Consider the following 18,207-nt stretch of genomic DNA (forward strand, 5'->3'; position numbering starts at 1 on the left):
TCAAAATAAGTCATAATGGTCATTTGAACCCATGTCGCAAGGTCCTAGACATAAGAATGAGGATTTCTACAATTGCTCCCTTCGGTTCCAAAGATTTTCGTAGTAGCCCACACTAAAAAGGGCATAACTCTCTCTACGATTAGAATTTTTAAGTCTAGTTGGTATCATTGGAAAACTGACTCAAACACCTTTAAAATGGACTCAAATTTGACCCAATTTGGAGTTAAAATGAGTAGGATATGATCGTTTAAAGTCGGGGGTTCAAAACTGTCTCTATTTTATTTCAGCAGACCCTGCTGGCTATAACGGTCGACCGAAATGACTCACCGATTGTCCGATTGTGGCTCTGGAGTTTCCCAAGCTACTGGTTTTGGTCCCAAAAGATACCAGTCGACCGAAATGGCCCAGAAATGCATTTTGCTCACTGTTTGAGTGCCCAAACAACTTGATATTATATGGTTAACAAATGAAACCCTTAATAGGATCAAACACTGCCCCAAACAACTATAAACATGTATACATTGACAAAATAACATCCATTTATCATAGCGGGATTAAATTACATCATTATACATATTCTAAAATACATGTTTTGAATGTTCAAAGAATAAGGTTACATTATCAAGGTCACGACTATAAGGCCATTACCTAAAATTTGCCTGGACTTTACAAAGTATACATCATAATACAAAATGGTTAAGAAGAAGTCCTTCTATTCCCATCCATGCCAGTGGAGGATCAACATTTACCAACTCTTCCCCATAACCTGAAAAATGTAGAGGAGTGAGCACAACGGCTCAGTAGAGATTGTCTAAGTGGCATCTCCTCAAGTAAGATAACTAATTACATGTTTTACATACAATGAATAAGAAAAAGAGTAAGGAATCATGCACTCATGTACAACACTTCCATTTTCCAATAATCATCATATTATCCATACACAAGACAATGCATAAAATGCCCAATGCAACCATATGTCACACCCACACCCACACCCTCGCACATCCACTCATCACATCCACACCCTTGTGCATCCGCACAACTTTCAAGCCCATAAACACCCTTATGCCATGCATATGAAAAATGCTTCAAACACAACCATTCACTACTCAGTATGCTTCCATAACACAATAAACAATTCTATAGTCACAACAAGATCAATTAACAATTATAGCATGCTTTGAGCATTTTAATATCATCTAACAAGTGAATAATCAATAACCTCACAACAACCATATAAAGAGAATAGTGTAGTCCATCATATAATAACTCAATAAATTGTCATTTGTAATTTATATATAAGCTAAACATATATTCACATTGAACATAGTAATTGACAAAGCTCATGCATAACTCAAAACCCTAAAACCAAATCATCCGATTAAACATCAAATTGACATGCTAGAGAAGGGAGAAAACATCCAATTAACTACCAACATCAAGGGATTTGACAACTAGACAACTCTACCTTGATTTGAAGAAAAAGCCCTAAATTCGAAATGCGCCAAAACCACACAAATTCAACTTTGCTCTAATCAAATCGAAGCTCTCGTCGTGCTCGTTAACTTTGCCTTCAGTGACAAAGTCAAATTCCCAATGAAATTGTGTAGATCTTAGCTTGAAATTGAAAAAAGAAAAAGAAAATGCAGAGAGAGAAAGAGAACGACGCAGGAAGAAGGTGAACTAATGGTCATGTAAGGACCAAATAGTCATTACAATGATCAAATACATGTGGGGCCCACCAAATGTAAAATATCTCTTTTGTCACCATTATACACACACACACACACACACACACATATTAAACACATCATAACCACTTATTTAAACACATAACCACATAAATACACATCAATTAATAATGTATGACATGCAACAGTCCCGAAAAATGATTTTCAAACACTACAAATTCGGTTGCTAGTCCCGCCCGGGACCTACCAGCTCGAAAAATTGAAAAATGCCAAAATGATTAACAATACATTTCTAAGAGCCTAAATTCAAAGAAATGCTCCGCTCAATTCTCGGAACTCACCTGGCACACCTCACGGTGTCTGGCATGCAAAACGAGGTGAAGAAAATAAATAATCTGAAAAATCGAAAAATCTCCGAAATTGGAATATAGGAAAAATCAGAAGCGTCACAGCTGAAAAAAAAGTTAACTTTGCGGAATAAATTATCGGTGAAAAGTTAAAATTGTATAAAGAATAGTTAGACATTATAAAATAAAGAATAATGCATTAATGAATTTAATGACTTTTTTGTTATTTTCTTTAAAAGAAAAAGGTAAGTGGAGTGGAATTGTAGAAAAATGGAGTGCGGATATTGCCTCAAAAAAAAAAAAAAGAAAAATATCAAATACATTTTCTCTTTTCTCTTTTCAAAAATTCAATAGCAATGTATGTTATTAGTTTTTGACAAAAATGATTGCACAACTTTTCAAAACTTGTCATTTTCACACAAATTAAAATATGACCCAAAAAAAAAAAAAAAATGAAAGGGACCAAACATTCAGTAATTCAAACTCCTACCTTCAAAATTTGAGGAAAGAATTTCCATCATAAAGTTATTACCATTATTCAGTAGCTAAAGAGGATAAAACTTTAACATTATTCTTTCATTTCCTCTCTCTTCTTTGATAGATGCTCTACTTTTCTTTCCTTCACCAGTATTCAAACAAATATAATGACTGAATGTGAGAAGTGGGTCATGGGACCTCAAAAAGATTGGTGCACCATTTTTTTTACTAAGACATGATTACACTTAATTCAATGATGAAAGAGCGAATAAAATGAGAGATAGAACCATTGCTTTATTTTTTTGGAAGTTAGAGATCCATTGCTTTGTGAGTGAGTGAGTGCGTGCCTTGAAGTTAGAAATCTTACTGTTTTTTCAATTGAACAAAATGACTTTTTTTTATCTAAAGTTTTAATCAATGGCCTGTTTGAGAAGACAATAGACAGGGTCATATGGGTCCTGGCTAGCTTGGGGTTTGATTAATTGTGAGACCTCAATAGTATGGAATTTGCCTTTTTGACCTGCCTATAGTGACCAATGACCATGGTGTTTATGTGAAGTTCACCCATTAATGAACACATTGCATGATTTATATTATAACTAAATTAGTGGTCTAATTAAATATTCAACAGAAAATTAACACCGAAGCAAAGACAAATTTTTTTTTGTCATTGAGTATTGGTTTGATTAGAAATTATATAGAAAGCTTAAATTCCATTTTTTTTTTTACAGAATTCCATTTTGTTTTAAAAGTTGGTTTTGTAAGAAAGTTTGAATTAGGGCATTACCATGGCCTAATTGGTAGAGCACACGGCTCTCCAAGTAAGTGCTCTCGTATTCGTTTGCAGGATTTTTATAAAAATAAAGAGTAATGTTGGATAATATATACTATCATCAAGTTACTCATATTTAAAATTTTTTTTTTAATTGTAGTCTTCAATCTCTTATAAAAATCCCAAAAATTCTAAATTTTTTGTAAAAATCCCAAATTGCCAAAATTTTGAAATCAGTGTTTTTATTTTTATTTTATATATATATATTTTATTTTGTCTAGGGAATTTTAGATATTTCAGTCTTTAAATTAAAAAGTTATCATTATTTGCTCAATTTTAAAAATACCCAGGGTGTTTTTTTTTTTTTTTTTTTTTTTTTTTTTTTTTTTCGAACGCTAGGGTTATTTGCACATCGTGCATATGGCAGGGATTTTTTTTATACTTTACCCTTTATATTAAAAATGATCAAAAGAAAGAGAACACAAAGCACGCGGTATACTATAAATTTTGATTTTAAATTTTGACTATACTATCCTCGTACAGTATTCTTTTAAAGGGGTCAAGGTTTATGGATAATATAGTACTGATGTGCACCTCATTCTATAAAAATAAACCTAAAAACAAGATAAAATGCAGTAAAAATTTGGGATCATATCCTTCTGTTCCTGTTCTTAACCCTTTTCCTTTTACGATCATAATGGCCAGTGGGACAACTCAAGAAGACATAAAATTGGATCTTAACTGAGAGATTCCAAAAATCAAGAGGCAACAACACTTAGCAGTCAAACACGATTTCTTCTAAAGATATATTCCTAGAGTAATGCTTGATTACTGTCAAGAGGAGTCATGTGCATGTGTGTGTGAGTGTGTGTGTAAAAGTTGCTGAAGGGGCCCTAGTCCAGTCTTGATTACTTTAGACAATGATAATGGTGACAAAGGAAACCCTAGTCATGATGATATCCCCCTCTCAGAAAATGGTCTTTAGCTCTTTATGTACAAAGCACAAAGGTTGAAAGAGTGCAAAAACAAAAGAAGAATTTGTTAGTTGGAGACAAAGTTGATTGAACTTTAATATGGGGACACCTTTCAAATGGTATTAATTAAAATATTTTTATCTCCACTTGCTTTTGTTTCATTTTAGTCACTTGTGACACTTTTACTTAAATGCACAACCATATGTTAAAGAATCAAACTATTACTTCCTCTTCTTGATTGCCATCTTCTTAAACTTTCTGCTTACCTAAGTTAGCACTAGAAGTTGCATTCATGCTCATCCTCCATATTAACCAAGTGAAGTAACACTCACGCAAAGCAAGAATTATTTGAACACCACACACACACAAATGTTAACTAGCTAGATTTCATACTAGCAAACTACCAATCCCATCACAAACTAGCACTTCCTTTTCTTCATTGAAAGTAAGTATTAGAGGCCTACAAGGTTATGAACTATATTTGAACACACACACAAAAAAATAAATAAATAAATAAAAGAAAAGAAAAAATGTTAACTAAATTTCACTTTGTATTATTGTTGCAGTGTCATCAAGCTCATGTGGCTCCAAATGCTCAATGAATCAGCTGAAAAACATTGAGGAAGACCGTCCGGCGATCTGGCTTCCAACGACATGTCTCCAACCCGAATCTTCAACGGAGTCCGTGGAGTTCCTTGCAAGGTCATGGAGTCTTTCAGCCATGCAGCTCTCCAAAATTCTTCCCCCCGCACAAATTGCATCAAAACATGTTGGGAAGCCACCTTTGTATTCTGTTATTCCTGAAGCAACCCCTGCACGCTCTGCAGTATCTAATGAAACTGTAAGAATAGTCCCAACAAAAGATTTTCAAAGTTGATCATATTGACTAGGTCATGCTGCTAAGGTGTGTGTGTGTGTTTTTTTTTCCCTCATAATTTGTATTACAGCAATTCCAAATGTTACCAAGTGCAGATAGTCCTCCAATATCTCCTAGAGGAAGTGATGAAAAGGTATTTCTATGTGTCCGGCCTCTCTCTCTCTCTCTCTCTCTCTCTCTCTATATACACACACACACACACACACACATATACATATTAAAAATGCATATGTATATATTTATGTCTTTGCTTGGCTATTATAACTGCATATGTTATATGTATGTCTTTGCTTGGCTATTATTGTTGTCTATTAAGGCTATTATATATATATATATATATATATATATATATATATATATATATCCATTTAATTTTGGGGAATAATTTAGAATGACTTTGTGACAAACATTATCTTTTCTCATGGCATGTATGGCACTGAGAATTAAGGTCTGAATCGAGTAGTTCAGAGTCATTCATCACACTTTTGGAACACATATACGTACATAATAGATTTATATGTAATAATTTTGTTCAAGAGCACACGTGCTCAAGGACAATTTAAATCTAATTGATAAGGCTTTTGTAAACAAATCATTTATAGGGTGGTTTTTGCCATACCAAACAAAGAATTTGGTTGTAATCTAACAAATGATGTGAGAACAACTTTAGTAATACAGCCACAAAAAAAGTTGGTGTCAAGTAATAATTGTGCAAAATCAGTAGTAAACATGAAGCAGCTCTTTTTGTTCAGTGCAGCTTAGAATTTGAAGCTAGAATATAACTAATTAGCGTAATTGTAGAGTTTCTAGGTATATAGTCATGTCAGAGGTAAATCCTCTGATATTCAAATGATTATCGAGCTAATTTCTAAAAATAGTAAAATTATCCTACGTCAAACTCTTCTCAAATCCTGCAATGTCAAGAGTCTCGTTCACTGAACTAGCTCTAAAATAAATTAATATTTTATCTATCCACAAATGGAAGCATATGTAACCTAAATGTGAAGGCTTTATCCTTGATTATGTCTAACGACAATTCAAATCTGTGCAGGAATTGTTTTTACTTCATCAAGCTCTCAACCCTGATTTCCTGTCTAGTCAACAATTGCTCAAAAATGGGGTAATTATTTATTTAACCTGATCATAATCACGGTTATCATCGCGATAATCTTGGTCATTAATTGTTAATTGTTCCTCCAGCTTTACAGGAACATCATGAGAGGAAAGACTATTGGTAGATGGATAAAAGATCAAAAGGAGAGGAAGAAGCAGGAGCTCAGAACTCACAATGCCCAACTGCACGCGGCGGTGTCTGTGGCCGGTGTTGCTGCTGCTGTGGCGGCTCTGGCTGCCTCATCGGCAACATCTCCCGAAAAGTACTCAACTGTCCAAAACAAGGCACCTTCCAAGACAACTGCTGCAATTGCATCTGCGGCAGCTATTGTAGCCTCCCACTGCATTGACATTGCAGAGGACATGGGGGCTGATCATGACCAAATCTTATCGGTTGTCAGTTCTGCGATTAACGCAAGGACTAATGGCGATATCATGACCCTAACAGCTGGCGCAGCTACTGGTATCATCTCCAACTTCTATTGACATATTAAGTCTAAAATTTGATTGAATTAATTCAAGAACACTATTGTTCTTTGTCATCTTCTAGTAGATTGTATAGGCTGCAACTTTATTTTGGGTAAGCTAGATTATAGAGTGCAACTTAATCAAACACCACATGGATCAAACATAATTGATTTAAGAATTCAACTTTTTTGAAAAAAAAAATTTTTGGTTGATATATGGGGTTGGACTATAATTTAGTAGGATCAAGTTAACAACATTCAAATGAAAATGTCTCCTTACCTACTTAGAAATGAACATCAATTTCTGAATTAATTCATAAAATTAAGGTTAATGAATTAATAATTTAATATTTCAATATTACACCGCAATTACTTTAAATATGATAATTACTACTAATGTAGCCTTGAGAGGGGCTGCCACACTAAGAGCTAGGCTGCAAAAGGGGTATGGAACTACATCCATTGCTCTGGCTGAGGAACAGGTTGAAGAAGGCAAAGAATCAAGTGTGACAACAGCATTGAACTTTGTTTCTAAAGGTGGGGAACTTCTCAAGCGAACGAGAAAAGGTAATTTAACATGAGAATTATAGGATAGAAGAAAAATCCATTGTACGTGCAGCAATGAAACTACACTAGCATTGTAGTTGATATAACTGTGGCATTCACTATCTTTTGAATGTTAATGGCAGGAGCTCTCCACTGGAAGCAAGTCTCCTTCAACATAAATTCAAATTGGCAGGTAACTAGTAAAAATAAAAAATAAATAAATACTAGCTAAATTCATTGATCAAATTCAAGTAGCAAATGATTTACTTCATAATTGTAGTGGTAAATTTGAACTACTCATGTCTTCTTTTGGTGAGGGTGGGCCTTGGCACAACACTAAGGTTGTTCCATTGTGAACGGGAGGTCACAGTGAATCTGACCCTCCCCAGATCAACCCCGTAATGGCATAAACCTATTTTATGTCTTGTTCGTATCGAGATTTAATGGAAAGTGGGATGAAACACAGGTGGTAGCTAAAATGAAGAGTAAGCACATGGCAGGGGCATTCACAAAGAAAAAAAAATGTAAGCAAAAGTCCACACACTATAGCATGTGACATTGTTATACTCTGCTTTTGGCATCTGAATTAAGGTATGTTGTCACTGCAGTTTTGGTGTATGGAATCTACTGTGACATCCCAGCATGGAGTGGAAGAGAGAGGGAAGAAAGCAATGAGGAGAGGGCTTACTTTGGCATAAAAACAGCTGACAGGATAATTGAATTCGAATGCAGAAGCAAAGATGAGAAGGAGATGTGGGTGGTGGGAATTCAACATATGCTCAACTGCAGACCAACATAATATGATTTTAATAGAAAGAAATAAATAGAAGTTGTTAAATACAAATGAGCATGGCAAGTGATTTGTATCTCTAGCTTTTCTAAGAATTAATCCAACATAAAGCAAGATTTTTCTATACACAAAATTCTATAATTCCTAATGAATTTAGTTTTGAAGTATCTGAAAATAAGATAAGCAGCCATTATCAATTAACTTTGTGCCTATTCAATAAATTCGCGAACAATATACTAATGAATACCATACGAACTTACAATAGTATTTATTACATTGGTCACTCTTTCTGAAATTATTACAATAGTCACTCTTCTTTCACCTGGTTACAAATGACACTAATAGTTATATATAGACAACCTAAAATGTATTACAATTAATGCTTAATATTTAATTTCGAAAACTGTACACCTAAATATCTATTATTTATCATTCTCTAATCTTCTGCAATCTACTAAATTTTTACATATTTTTCAATGTTGTAGAATCCTTCATCTCACTATAATAATTAATACTTTCTTATAACTTATAATAGGATAAAATGCAAAAAACCCCCCTGAATTTTGGAGAAATTTGTAACTAACCCCCTGAATTACCAAAATTGCAGAAAACCCCCTGAACTATACAAAAAAGTTGCAGATCACCCCCATCCAGCCAAGGTTCAGTGAGAATTGGCTGTCAAATTTAGTTGATTTTTTTAAAAATACCATATTGCCCTTAGAAGCATGAAAAGACATGAGTGCCCTTAATTTCTAACAATTTAACTCCAATATCCCATCCCAGTCAACAAAGCCAAACATGGCTTTAACCTCGTGATTTGGTCTGTTTTGCTGCCGACGAACCCAGAAACGGCGCCGACTAGGTATCTGGCGAGACCCGGCCAAACAAATTCCGGTCATTGATTCGGGCATAGAAACATATATATATATATATATATATATATATATATATAGAGAGAGAGAGAGAGAGAGAGAGAGAGAGAGAGAGAAAATTATATATTGTGGGCTGCTTGATATATCAGAAAATACAGAGAGCTTGAGGAACTCAACAAAGAGATTCAGCAACCAAGCCAATCGGAGTGCATCAATGATCGACCATCCGGAAAAATTCTCAGTCGTACTTTTCTAGTTATATCATCTTGGGTTGGTAGGTGCGTCACCGAAACAAAGATTCTAGTTTCGGCGAGAAGCTTTTGACCATCACCGACCAAACCCAAAAGCTTATGACCATCAGTGCATCACCGACCAAACCGTTTCTATGCCCGAAGTTATATATATATATATATATATATATAAACACATATATACAAGCACTAAATCTGAAATTGGGAAATTTTTTTGTATGGAGGTGGTGGTGCTGTTGTAGTGGCCGTGACAGGGATTGAGGGAGGAGGAGAGGATCTAGTGGTGGTGCGGCGACGAGGGTTGAGATTGGAGGAGGGGATAGATCTCCAAGGATGGAGGCTGATTTGGGCGAAGCCATCGTCATTAAGGAGAGGAAAGGAACGGAGGCCAGACCAGTGCTGGGTCGGTTCCTGGAAGGAGCGGTGGGTCAATTTCTGGAGGGGGATGCCGCCGCGGAACTGAAGCTCACTGGTAATGGTCTCTGAAACCTTATCTGCCTTGCCGGTTTGGTCGGTGATGGTCAAAAACTTCTTGTCGAAACTGAAATCTTTGTTAATTAAAGCACTGTTAATAAAATCTTTCTTGGCTTGTGGCGGTGCTTGGCGGGATGGAACAGCAGCCGAGAACAGCGGCTGTGATGGATCCGGCGGGGAAGGGCTGGCGGTGAACTCGGCGATGATGAACTCGGCGTTGCCTTCGGTTGTGGGTTTTGTGATTGGGTTGCAATACGTTGTGATTGGGTTACAATACGTTGTGCTACAGGACTTTAACCTTGCGAAGAAGATGAACAGTGCATACATATATATATGTATATATGTGTGTGTGTGTACAGGTGAAAGGGTTTTATAAGCAAATTAAGTCGTTTTATTTTTATAAATTAAGTGAAATTGATATTATAAGCAAACTGTGTCGTTTTATAAGAAGGGTAGCTTCGTCTCTTTTCTTTTTTGGTGGCCTGAGTGGGTAAATTGCAACAAATTGAAAGTTCAATGGGGTTTTTTTTGTAGTTCTGGGGATTAGTTGCAAAACCCTCATAGTTCAGGGGAGTTTTTTGCACTTTACCCTTTCTAATATGGTTAAGTACAAAGAATCCCTCTACTATTGATATAGTGTAAAAATGTCTGTATGTGGTATAAAATCCCCATATACTATCAATTTGGTGTAAATACTCTCATGTTCGCATAAAAAGACTATGATACCCTCTTGTCATTGAATTATGTTTATATTTTCTATTAATCAAAATAGTGTGATACAATAGCATGGGGGCCAATTTTTTTTATTTATAAAAAATAACATAGCTATATTATATATATATATATATATATATATAATATTATATGGGTAAAATGAAAAAAACCCCTTGAACTATTGGCCTATTACAATTAACCCCCTGAACTATTAATTTGTTACAGTTGAGGACAATCCGTCACCAAAAAAATAAAAAGACAATTTTACCCTCATTAAAAACAACGTCGTTTTGGAAGTTATAAACTTAAGTCAATTATGTGGAAGGTAGCAATCTCAAGGGCCAATCAAAAGTGACAACTCACCTAATCACATTGTATAATTATTATTTTTTGACACCTCCAATCAAAATGCCACCAATCAGATTGTAATATAATTTGTTTTAATATAACTAAAAGAAGATAATATAATCACAGAGAGAGAGAGATAGAGACGAAGAGGGGAAGTCGAAGAAATATAAGGCAATTAGAGTCCGTGAGGGCTCTTGGCAAATCGACACCCCGTTGCGATTATACTATTTTCTTCTTCTTCTCCAGCACACTCTCTTGAATCTATGTCTAACCTCTTCTCTTTCACTGTATATAATTTCTCTTCTATTTGCTGTGTGATTTTCTCGAGAAAATGTATGCTGAGAACAGGGGTTAGAGCGATGTCACTTTCTAGTACTGAATTGAAGTGATTATGTGTAATACCCCTAATTTTAAAAGGATAGTCTCAGTATTTATTTATTTGTTTTAATTGTAAATTAAATATTTTCTTTTCTTTTATTATTTTATTTTATTTTTCTTTTATGGTTATGGTTAGTAGTAATGGGCCAACCAATTGGGTCCCATGGACTACTTGGATAGGAGGTTGGATGTGTATGGATTATTACCCGTGGATAATGTATGTATATATATAGATATATATTATATACATATATAAAAAGGAAAGTAATTTATTAATTATTTTTATGGTAACTTGGGTAGTAATATTTAATCTGAAGTATATGTTTTATATTTAAATAATAAAAATATACATAGATTTGATACGTGTTATGTTTTAAGTTACTTTATAATATTATGGTAACTTAAGTATTATTGGATAATCCATTAATAAATAATGAAATGTGTATAATTTATTTATTTAATAAACATATACATAAATTATATACGTAACATATTTTGCTTACTTTTTTTATATTTTTATTTTCATTTTTTTTAATTGACTTGGATTGGGAAAAGGGTTAGGGTTATTTTATTTAGCCTATAAATATATAGCTATAGGTTGTAAAAGGGGGTTAGAAATATTCACGTGATATATACTGGAGAGATAGTGTTAGAGAGGGAAGGAGGAAAAGGAAGGAATGAGGAAAAAAACCTTATAGAGAGAAGATCAAGGAAGAAGAAGTTTAACTTTCGATTCGAAAGTTTAAGGCAAGTTCTTCTTCTATCTCTTTCCCTTTGATTCGTGTTTCTGTACATGCCTAGGAAATTCCAGAATTTATTAAACACATAAAATTAAATAATTATGCATGTTTAATTGGGTTAGAACACAGGTTTTATGAAATTGGTTCTTATCTGTTCTTGTGTTATGAATTGATAAATGCATGACTTTGATTGGATTTTCGGTGTGAATTTTTACATGTTTAAATTATATATTTTTCATATCTGTGGAATGACGAAACGTAGAAACATGCTTAAGATTCCTGAACATTAAATAGGAACTAGGTTTGGGTTTAAATAAATTTAAATAGACTCAATCATAATGATGCTTGCTATTTGAATGTTTTAAACAAACGAATGGATTTAATCTTTTAATATGTTTTACCAATTGAGATTAAATGTGTAGGATGAATTGGATATGGAGAATGTTTATTTGACGATATAATAAAATATCATCATATGTATAAGATTTAGTTTATGTAGGACATATGTTATAGGAAGCTTAAATAAATAATAAGTCATTCTTATTTTGTGATAACTTGATATCATATTATCATAGTTATTTATGGAATGTTTGATGTATTTCCTTAATTGTTACATCAATTGTTGGATTGTGTGGTTTAATGCACCGGTATGGGACGGTGGCATTCTAGGGATGGATTAACTTATTAGTTAAGTCCTACTTATTTTATATAAGGGAATGGATTAACTAAAATGTTAAGTCTTACTTATATTTAAGTCAGGTCAGCTGAACAAGTTGAATGACTTATGGATGATTAATTTATTATATAAGGGAATGGATTAACTAAAATGTTAAGTCCTACTTATATTCAAGTCAGGTCAGCTGAACAAGTTGAATGACTTATGGAGGATTAATTTATACTGGATAGGATGGTTACTACATTATATATATATAAGTATGGTGCCATGATATGAACTTGAGTCTCAGGATCAATGGTTCGGGCGCGTATATCGCCAGGGATGTGTAGCTAGATATAATGTAGTTGTGTACCCTGGTAGGTCTAGGTACTCATGCCCACTATATGTGTGTTTTGCATGTTGCCTATTATTCAGGTTCAGACAACCCTATAGTCTAGTGAAGTTCCTTTAGTGTGTGTATATATATATATACGGACTACTAGTTACTGTTGGATTGACTAGGATGTATACATGTATCGGATCTCTGCTTGGACTGTAGTAGAGTAGAACTTGTTTGTGGGCCTGACCCACCATTATTTTTCAGGTGTTCATCAAGAGTAGAGGTTGTTCGTGCTGAGCGGGGATCAGTTTACTTCATTCTTCCGATGCAACATAGGAGTTCCTTTATGATTCAGTTTCCTGATTTAGACAGTTATTGCCGTCATTTGTTTAGTTTGGATTTTCTAGGGGTCCACACAGTATAGATTTCCGAGTTGTATTTTGGAGGATCAGTTGTATCAGAAGAGTTTATTAATTAATGGAAATATATTCTGAGGTTTATTATTAGATTATCATTTTAGTTTCTTGTCAGCATTTTATTTATTCTTCTTTATTCTTTTGTACTCTGTGTTCGTTTATTATCAATTTGTTTTGATATCCTCGGGTATTCGGGCGTGGGCCTGGCCAACCCGCATTCGGAAATCCGGGGGTATCACAGTTAGTATCAGAGCACTCCAGGTTCAAGTGTTCTTAGGAGTGTCTTTCGTTATGTGACTTCCGCGTTGCGTCTCTTAAAACTTAGAGCCCATATTAGGATTCGTTGTATTTTATTTACAGTTTGTTAGAAAGAGCTGATGTCAATTATATTCTGTAGTCATAGAATGGTTGGCACTAGAAAAAGGATGGGTTCAAGGCGAAAGCAATAAAGACCCAAAGGAGTAGAGGAGTATGTTATCGATTTCGTTGCCAGAAGGCAGAGTTAAGGATTGACGGTTTAGGTTCGTTTGGCGTTACTTTAAAAGTATAAGCCGAGGAAGGATTTAGGTGTACGTGATAGGTCACCGCATATCGGGACCAACACGACTTCAGTTGATCTCAAAAAGGAGACAAGTAAGGAGTAGGAGCCGAAGAGGATCCTAATGGAGGAGATTTATGTGTATCTAATAGAGAGGGTACTAAATCTTGAAGAGGGATGATTGCGCGAGGTGATCTGAATTGCTAGTAGTATAGCGAATGTTATTAGTAGAATTGGGATGGAATAGCAGCCGAGAACAGCAGCTGTGATGGATCCGGCGGGGAAGGGCTGGCGGTGAACTCGGCGATGATGAACTCGGCGTTGCCTTCGGTTGTGGGTTTTGTGATTGGGTTGCAATACGTTGTGATTGGGTTGCAATACGTTGTGCTACAGGACTTTAACCTTGCGAAGAAGATGAACAGTGCATACATATATATATGTATATATGTGTGTGTGTGTATACAGGTGAAAGGGTTTTATAAGCAAATTACGTCGTTTTATTTTTATAAATTAAGTGAAATTGATATTATAAGCAAACTGTGTCATTTTATAAGAAGGGTAGCTTCGTCTTTTTTCTTTTCTGGTGGCCTGAGTGGGTAAATTGCAACAAATTGAAAGTTCAAGGGGGGTTTTTTGTAGTTCTGGGGGTTATTTGCAAAATCCTCATAGTTCAGGGGAGTTTTTTGCACTTTACCCTTTATAATATGGTTAAGTACAAAGAATCCCTCTACTATTGATATAGTGCAAAAATGTCTGTATGTGGTATAAAATCCCCATATACTATCAATTTGGTGCAAATACTCTCATGTTCGCATAAAAAGACTATGATACCCTCTTGTCATTGAATTATGTTTATTTTTTCTATTAATCAAAATAGTGTGATACAATAGCTTGTGGGCCAATTTTTTTTATTTATAAAAAATAACATAGCTATATTATATATATATATATATATATATATATAATATTATATGGTTAAAATGAAAAAAACCCCTTGAACTATTGGCCTATTACAATTAACCCCCTGAACTATTAATTTGTTACAGTGGAGGACAATCCGTCACCAGAAAAATAAAAAGACAATTTTACCCTCATTAAAAACAACGTCGTTTTGGAAGTTATAAACTTAAGTCAATTATGTGGAAGGTAGCAATCTCAAGGGCCAATCAAAAAGTGACAACTCACCTAATCACATTGTATTATTATTATTTTTTGACACCTCCAATCAAAATGCCACCAATCAGATTGTAATATAATTTGTTTTAATATAACTACAAGAAGATAATATAATCACAGAGAGAGAGAGAGATAGAGACGAAGAGGGGAAGTCGAAGAAATATAAGGCAATTAGAGTCCGTGAGGGCTCTTGGCAAATCGACACCCCGTTGCGATTCTACTATTTTTTTCTTCTTCTCCAGCACACTCTCTTGAATCTATGTCTAACCTCTTGTAATACCCCTAATTTTTAAAAGGATATAACTGAAATTTCTTTATAGATTTTATGTGCATTTTATTGATTAGTTGATTTATGTGCATTTAAATATGATTTATCTGGCTATGTGTTTAATGTTTTTTTTATTTGCTTAATTGATAATTGTATTTGTTTAAATTCATTGTAATTGTTTTTAATTTAATTATTGGTTAATTTAAAGTTTTGATTATTAGTGACTTAATTGACGTGTAATTTTTGGTAGCTTATATAATTTAGGTGTGTTATATTTATGGTTTAGATTTAGGGTTTTATTTTCATGTAGTCGCTGACATAAATTAGATTTTACGTAAATCTTATAATTATACGGTTATATAATTTGACTTAAGGTTGGGACGTATATATATAAATCTTATACGTCTGCTAGGGTGAGGAAATTAAAACTCAATTCACGTAAGGGTTTATGACAGGAAAAACAGAGGGGTTTCTTGAAAAGGAAAAACAGAGGGAAATTGAGAGAATCAATTAGGATTGCAGCCATGGATTGAAGGTGGGATCAAGGAAGAAAGAGTCGATGGCTTGTGGAATAAAACTGGAACAGTGGGAGAGTTGCAGGTAGTCTACAGTTCGTTGTAGAATTTAGCAACGGCGATGAAGGTTTCAAACCGAAATCTTAAGGCAAGTTTCAGTCTATTCCTCTCCTATAAACTTGTGTTCTGTGCATTCTAAATGGTCTCCAGGAAGTTAATTAAACATTAAAATGGATGTGTTATGCATGATTAAATCAAACTGTAATCTGTAGTGTGCCTTTGTTTAAACTGTAACTATTTTGGTCTTAACTGTTTCGATTGTGGCTAAGCTTTTGTCAAACAATTCATAAGGGGTTTTAAAGAGTTTCTAGGACTGTTTGGATCTAAATTAGACCCTAAGAATTTTTAAAAAAACAATTCAGACAGAGACTTGGAATTTTGCCGGTTTTAAATAACTGAAATCGATTCGTGCATAAACTGTTTTGGATTATGTATTAAACTTCTGTAAATTATTTCCTAATGGAAGGTGAGGAGCTTCTAGGATTGTTTAGATTTAAGTTAGACCCTAAGAAGTTTAAAAACAATTGGGACAGTGACTGGAACCTTCGTCGGAAGTGAAGGGGATGAACAGACGAAGAAGAGGCAAGTAGAGACGGCTCTCAGGGAGAGAGCCGGCTCCCTAATGATGGGAGCCAACTCCCATAAAGAGAGAGCCGGCTCTTCATGAGGAAGAGCCGGCTCTAGAAGCTTAGGAGCCGGCTCCAAGGGTTTCCAGAGCCGGCTCCCTTGGTTGTTAACACCTACGGGTGTTTTCAGGCGGTTTTCTGGGTTTCAGGGACTTAGATGTGATTTTGGGAAAGTTGTGGGAGGTTTTAAAGGTTTAAAATTAACCTATTGAAGCTTGAAACCAGTTAGTATAAGCTAGTGTGCTAACCTTAAAAGGTGGATCATGAAAAATAAACATGTGATTATGCATACTGTTAAAGATGGAGGAAGGATGAAGTTGTTAATTTGTTTAGCAACCTAAACAAACTATGAAATTTCTTATTTGATGTTATATAACGGATGTATATAACTTAATAAAGACCAAAAATATTGGTTTAGGATATGGTTATTGACCACATGAACTTTAGATGTTGAGTTACATGCTGTCGGGAGTTATAGAAGCTTTTGTTGCCAGTTTTGTTTTAGTGATCTAAATGGACTGGTCTGGAATTTCATATAATGTGCTCAGCTCATATTTTCTGTGTATCATTATGTTATACTCTGGGATTATTGGAGGATGAATTAGACGTAATGAAATTTAAATGTTATGTCGCATGCCGTTAAAGATTGAGAACGATTTAAATTGTTAGGCAGTTCTAGTAAGTTAAAATAAACCAAAATGGAAGTATTAGTTGAGAATTTTAATGAAATATGTTCAGGTTAAAATTCTGAATATTATTATGTCATGCTATATAGGTTAATTGAGGAACTGTTAAAATTACTGTTCATTCAATTATGTGGATATGGATGATTTAAATTGTTGATTATGCTTTAGCAATTTAAATGGAAGTTTTATGATTATAATCATATACTGGATACATAATAGGATCTTAATAATACCTGTTTTCTATTATGCTGGTTCATGGATATACTTGATGTTCTAATGAATGTGCATCACTGGTGGATCATTTGCATTATATGTACCAGTATAGGACGGTGACATATCAGGGATGGATTAGATCAAAAAGCTAAGTCCTACCCCTTCATACATACGGAATGGATTAACTAAAATAGTTAAATCCTACATGGATGCATGTCCTGTCAACTAAACAGTTGAACGACATAACGGATGTTTGTTTTATCTTTCTGCATTAGGAAAGAATTTATATATATATTTATGGTACCGTGATACGAGCTTGAGTCTCCTGATCACGGTTAGGGTGCGTATATTGCAAAGGTTGGGTAGCTAGATATAGCTAATGTTCCCTGGTAGGTCTAGATACTTGGCCGCTGAAAAGCATGTTTTATATGTCACCTTCTACCCAGGCTGAACTATGTTATAGGCTAGTGAGCATCCTATAGTGCATGTATATATATATGGACTATTGTAGATATTGCCGAGCTATCAAGGATGTATCTGCGTATCGGGTTTATATACGGATTGTAGTAAATTGGAACTTGCATGTGGGCCTGACCCACTTCTATTTTTCAGGTATTCGCCAGTACCAGGCTTAGAGTTTGATCGTGTTGATGCAGATACAGACACTCACTCTTCCGGTTACATAGGATTTCCTTTCTATTTTGGTTTTGGATTTTAATTCTGTAAATTTATTTAAAGTTTTGGAATTAGGGGTCCACTAGGTGGATTCCCGAGTTGTACGGATTTAAATTATATTAATTTATTATTTAAGGTTCGAGGATTTTCATATTAGTTTCTTTCAGCGCATTATTATTTTAAACTTTTAATTCAGTTTTATTCTTGC

At 34.4% G+C, this 18,207-nt stretch overlaps 1 protein-coding gene and 1 long non-coding RNA gene across 2 annotated transcripts; one reads left to right on the top strand and one right to left on the bottom strand.

Moving 5' to 3' along the window:
• Window positions 1-521: 521 nt before the first annotated feature.
• On the bottom strand, window positions 522-1,729 carry LOC132285299 (uncharacterized). The gene is made up of 2 exons (XR_009472501.1): window positions 1,469-1,729; window positions 522-766 (listed from the first exon to the last, which is right to left on the bottom strand). It is a non-coding gene; the product is annotated as an uncharacterized LOC132285299 (long non-coding RNA).
• Window positions 1,730-4,440: 2,711 nt separating this feature from the next.
• On the top strand, window positions 4,441-9,336 carry LOC132285238 (VAN3-binding protein). The gene is made up of 9 exons (XM_059787408.1): window positions 4,441-4,706; window positions 4,828-5,102; window positions 5,209-5,271; window positions 6,190-6,258; window positions 6,339-6,714; window positions 7,121-7,285; window positions 7,408-7,457; window positions 7,731-7,788; window positions 7,873-9,336. Coding segments are annotated over exons 1-9 (1,248 nt in total). The 5' UTR covers window positions 4,441-4,705; the 3' UTR covers window positions 8,064-9,336.
• The last annotated feature ends 8,871 nt before the right edge of the window (window positions 9,337-18,207 follow it).

This window comes from Cornus florida, unplaced genomic scaffold (genome assembly GCF_030987335.1).
Source record: "Cornus florida cultivar Cherokee Brave unplaced genomic scaffold, ASM3098733v1 CherokeeBrave_3.0.0_Hap2_Chr11, whole genome shotgun sequence".
NCBI lineage: Eukaryota > Viridiplantae > Streptophyta > Magnoliopsida > Cornales > Cornaceae > Cornus > Cornus florida.

What these genes read in the sequence shown, in the direction of transcription:
- LOC132285238 (XM_059787408.1), top strand. An exon ending in CTAGAGGAAGTGATGAAAAG is followed by an intron (nt 5,272 to 6,189) that starts GTATTTCTATGT and finishes AAATCTGTGCAG; the next exon opens with GAATTGTTTTTACTTCATCA. An exon ending in ACATAAATTCAAATTGGCAG is followed by an intron (nt 7,458 to 7,730) that starts GTAACTAGTAAA and finishes GATGAAACACAG; the next exon opens with GTGGTAGCTAAAATGAAGAG.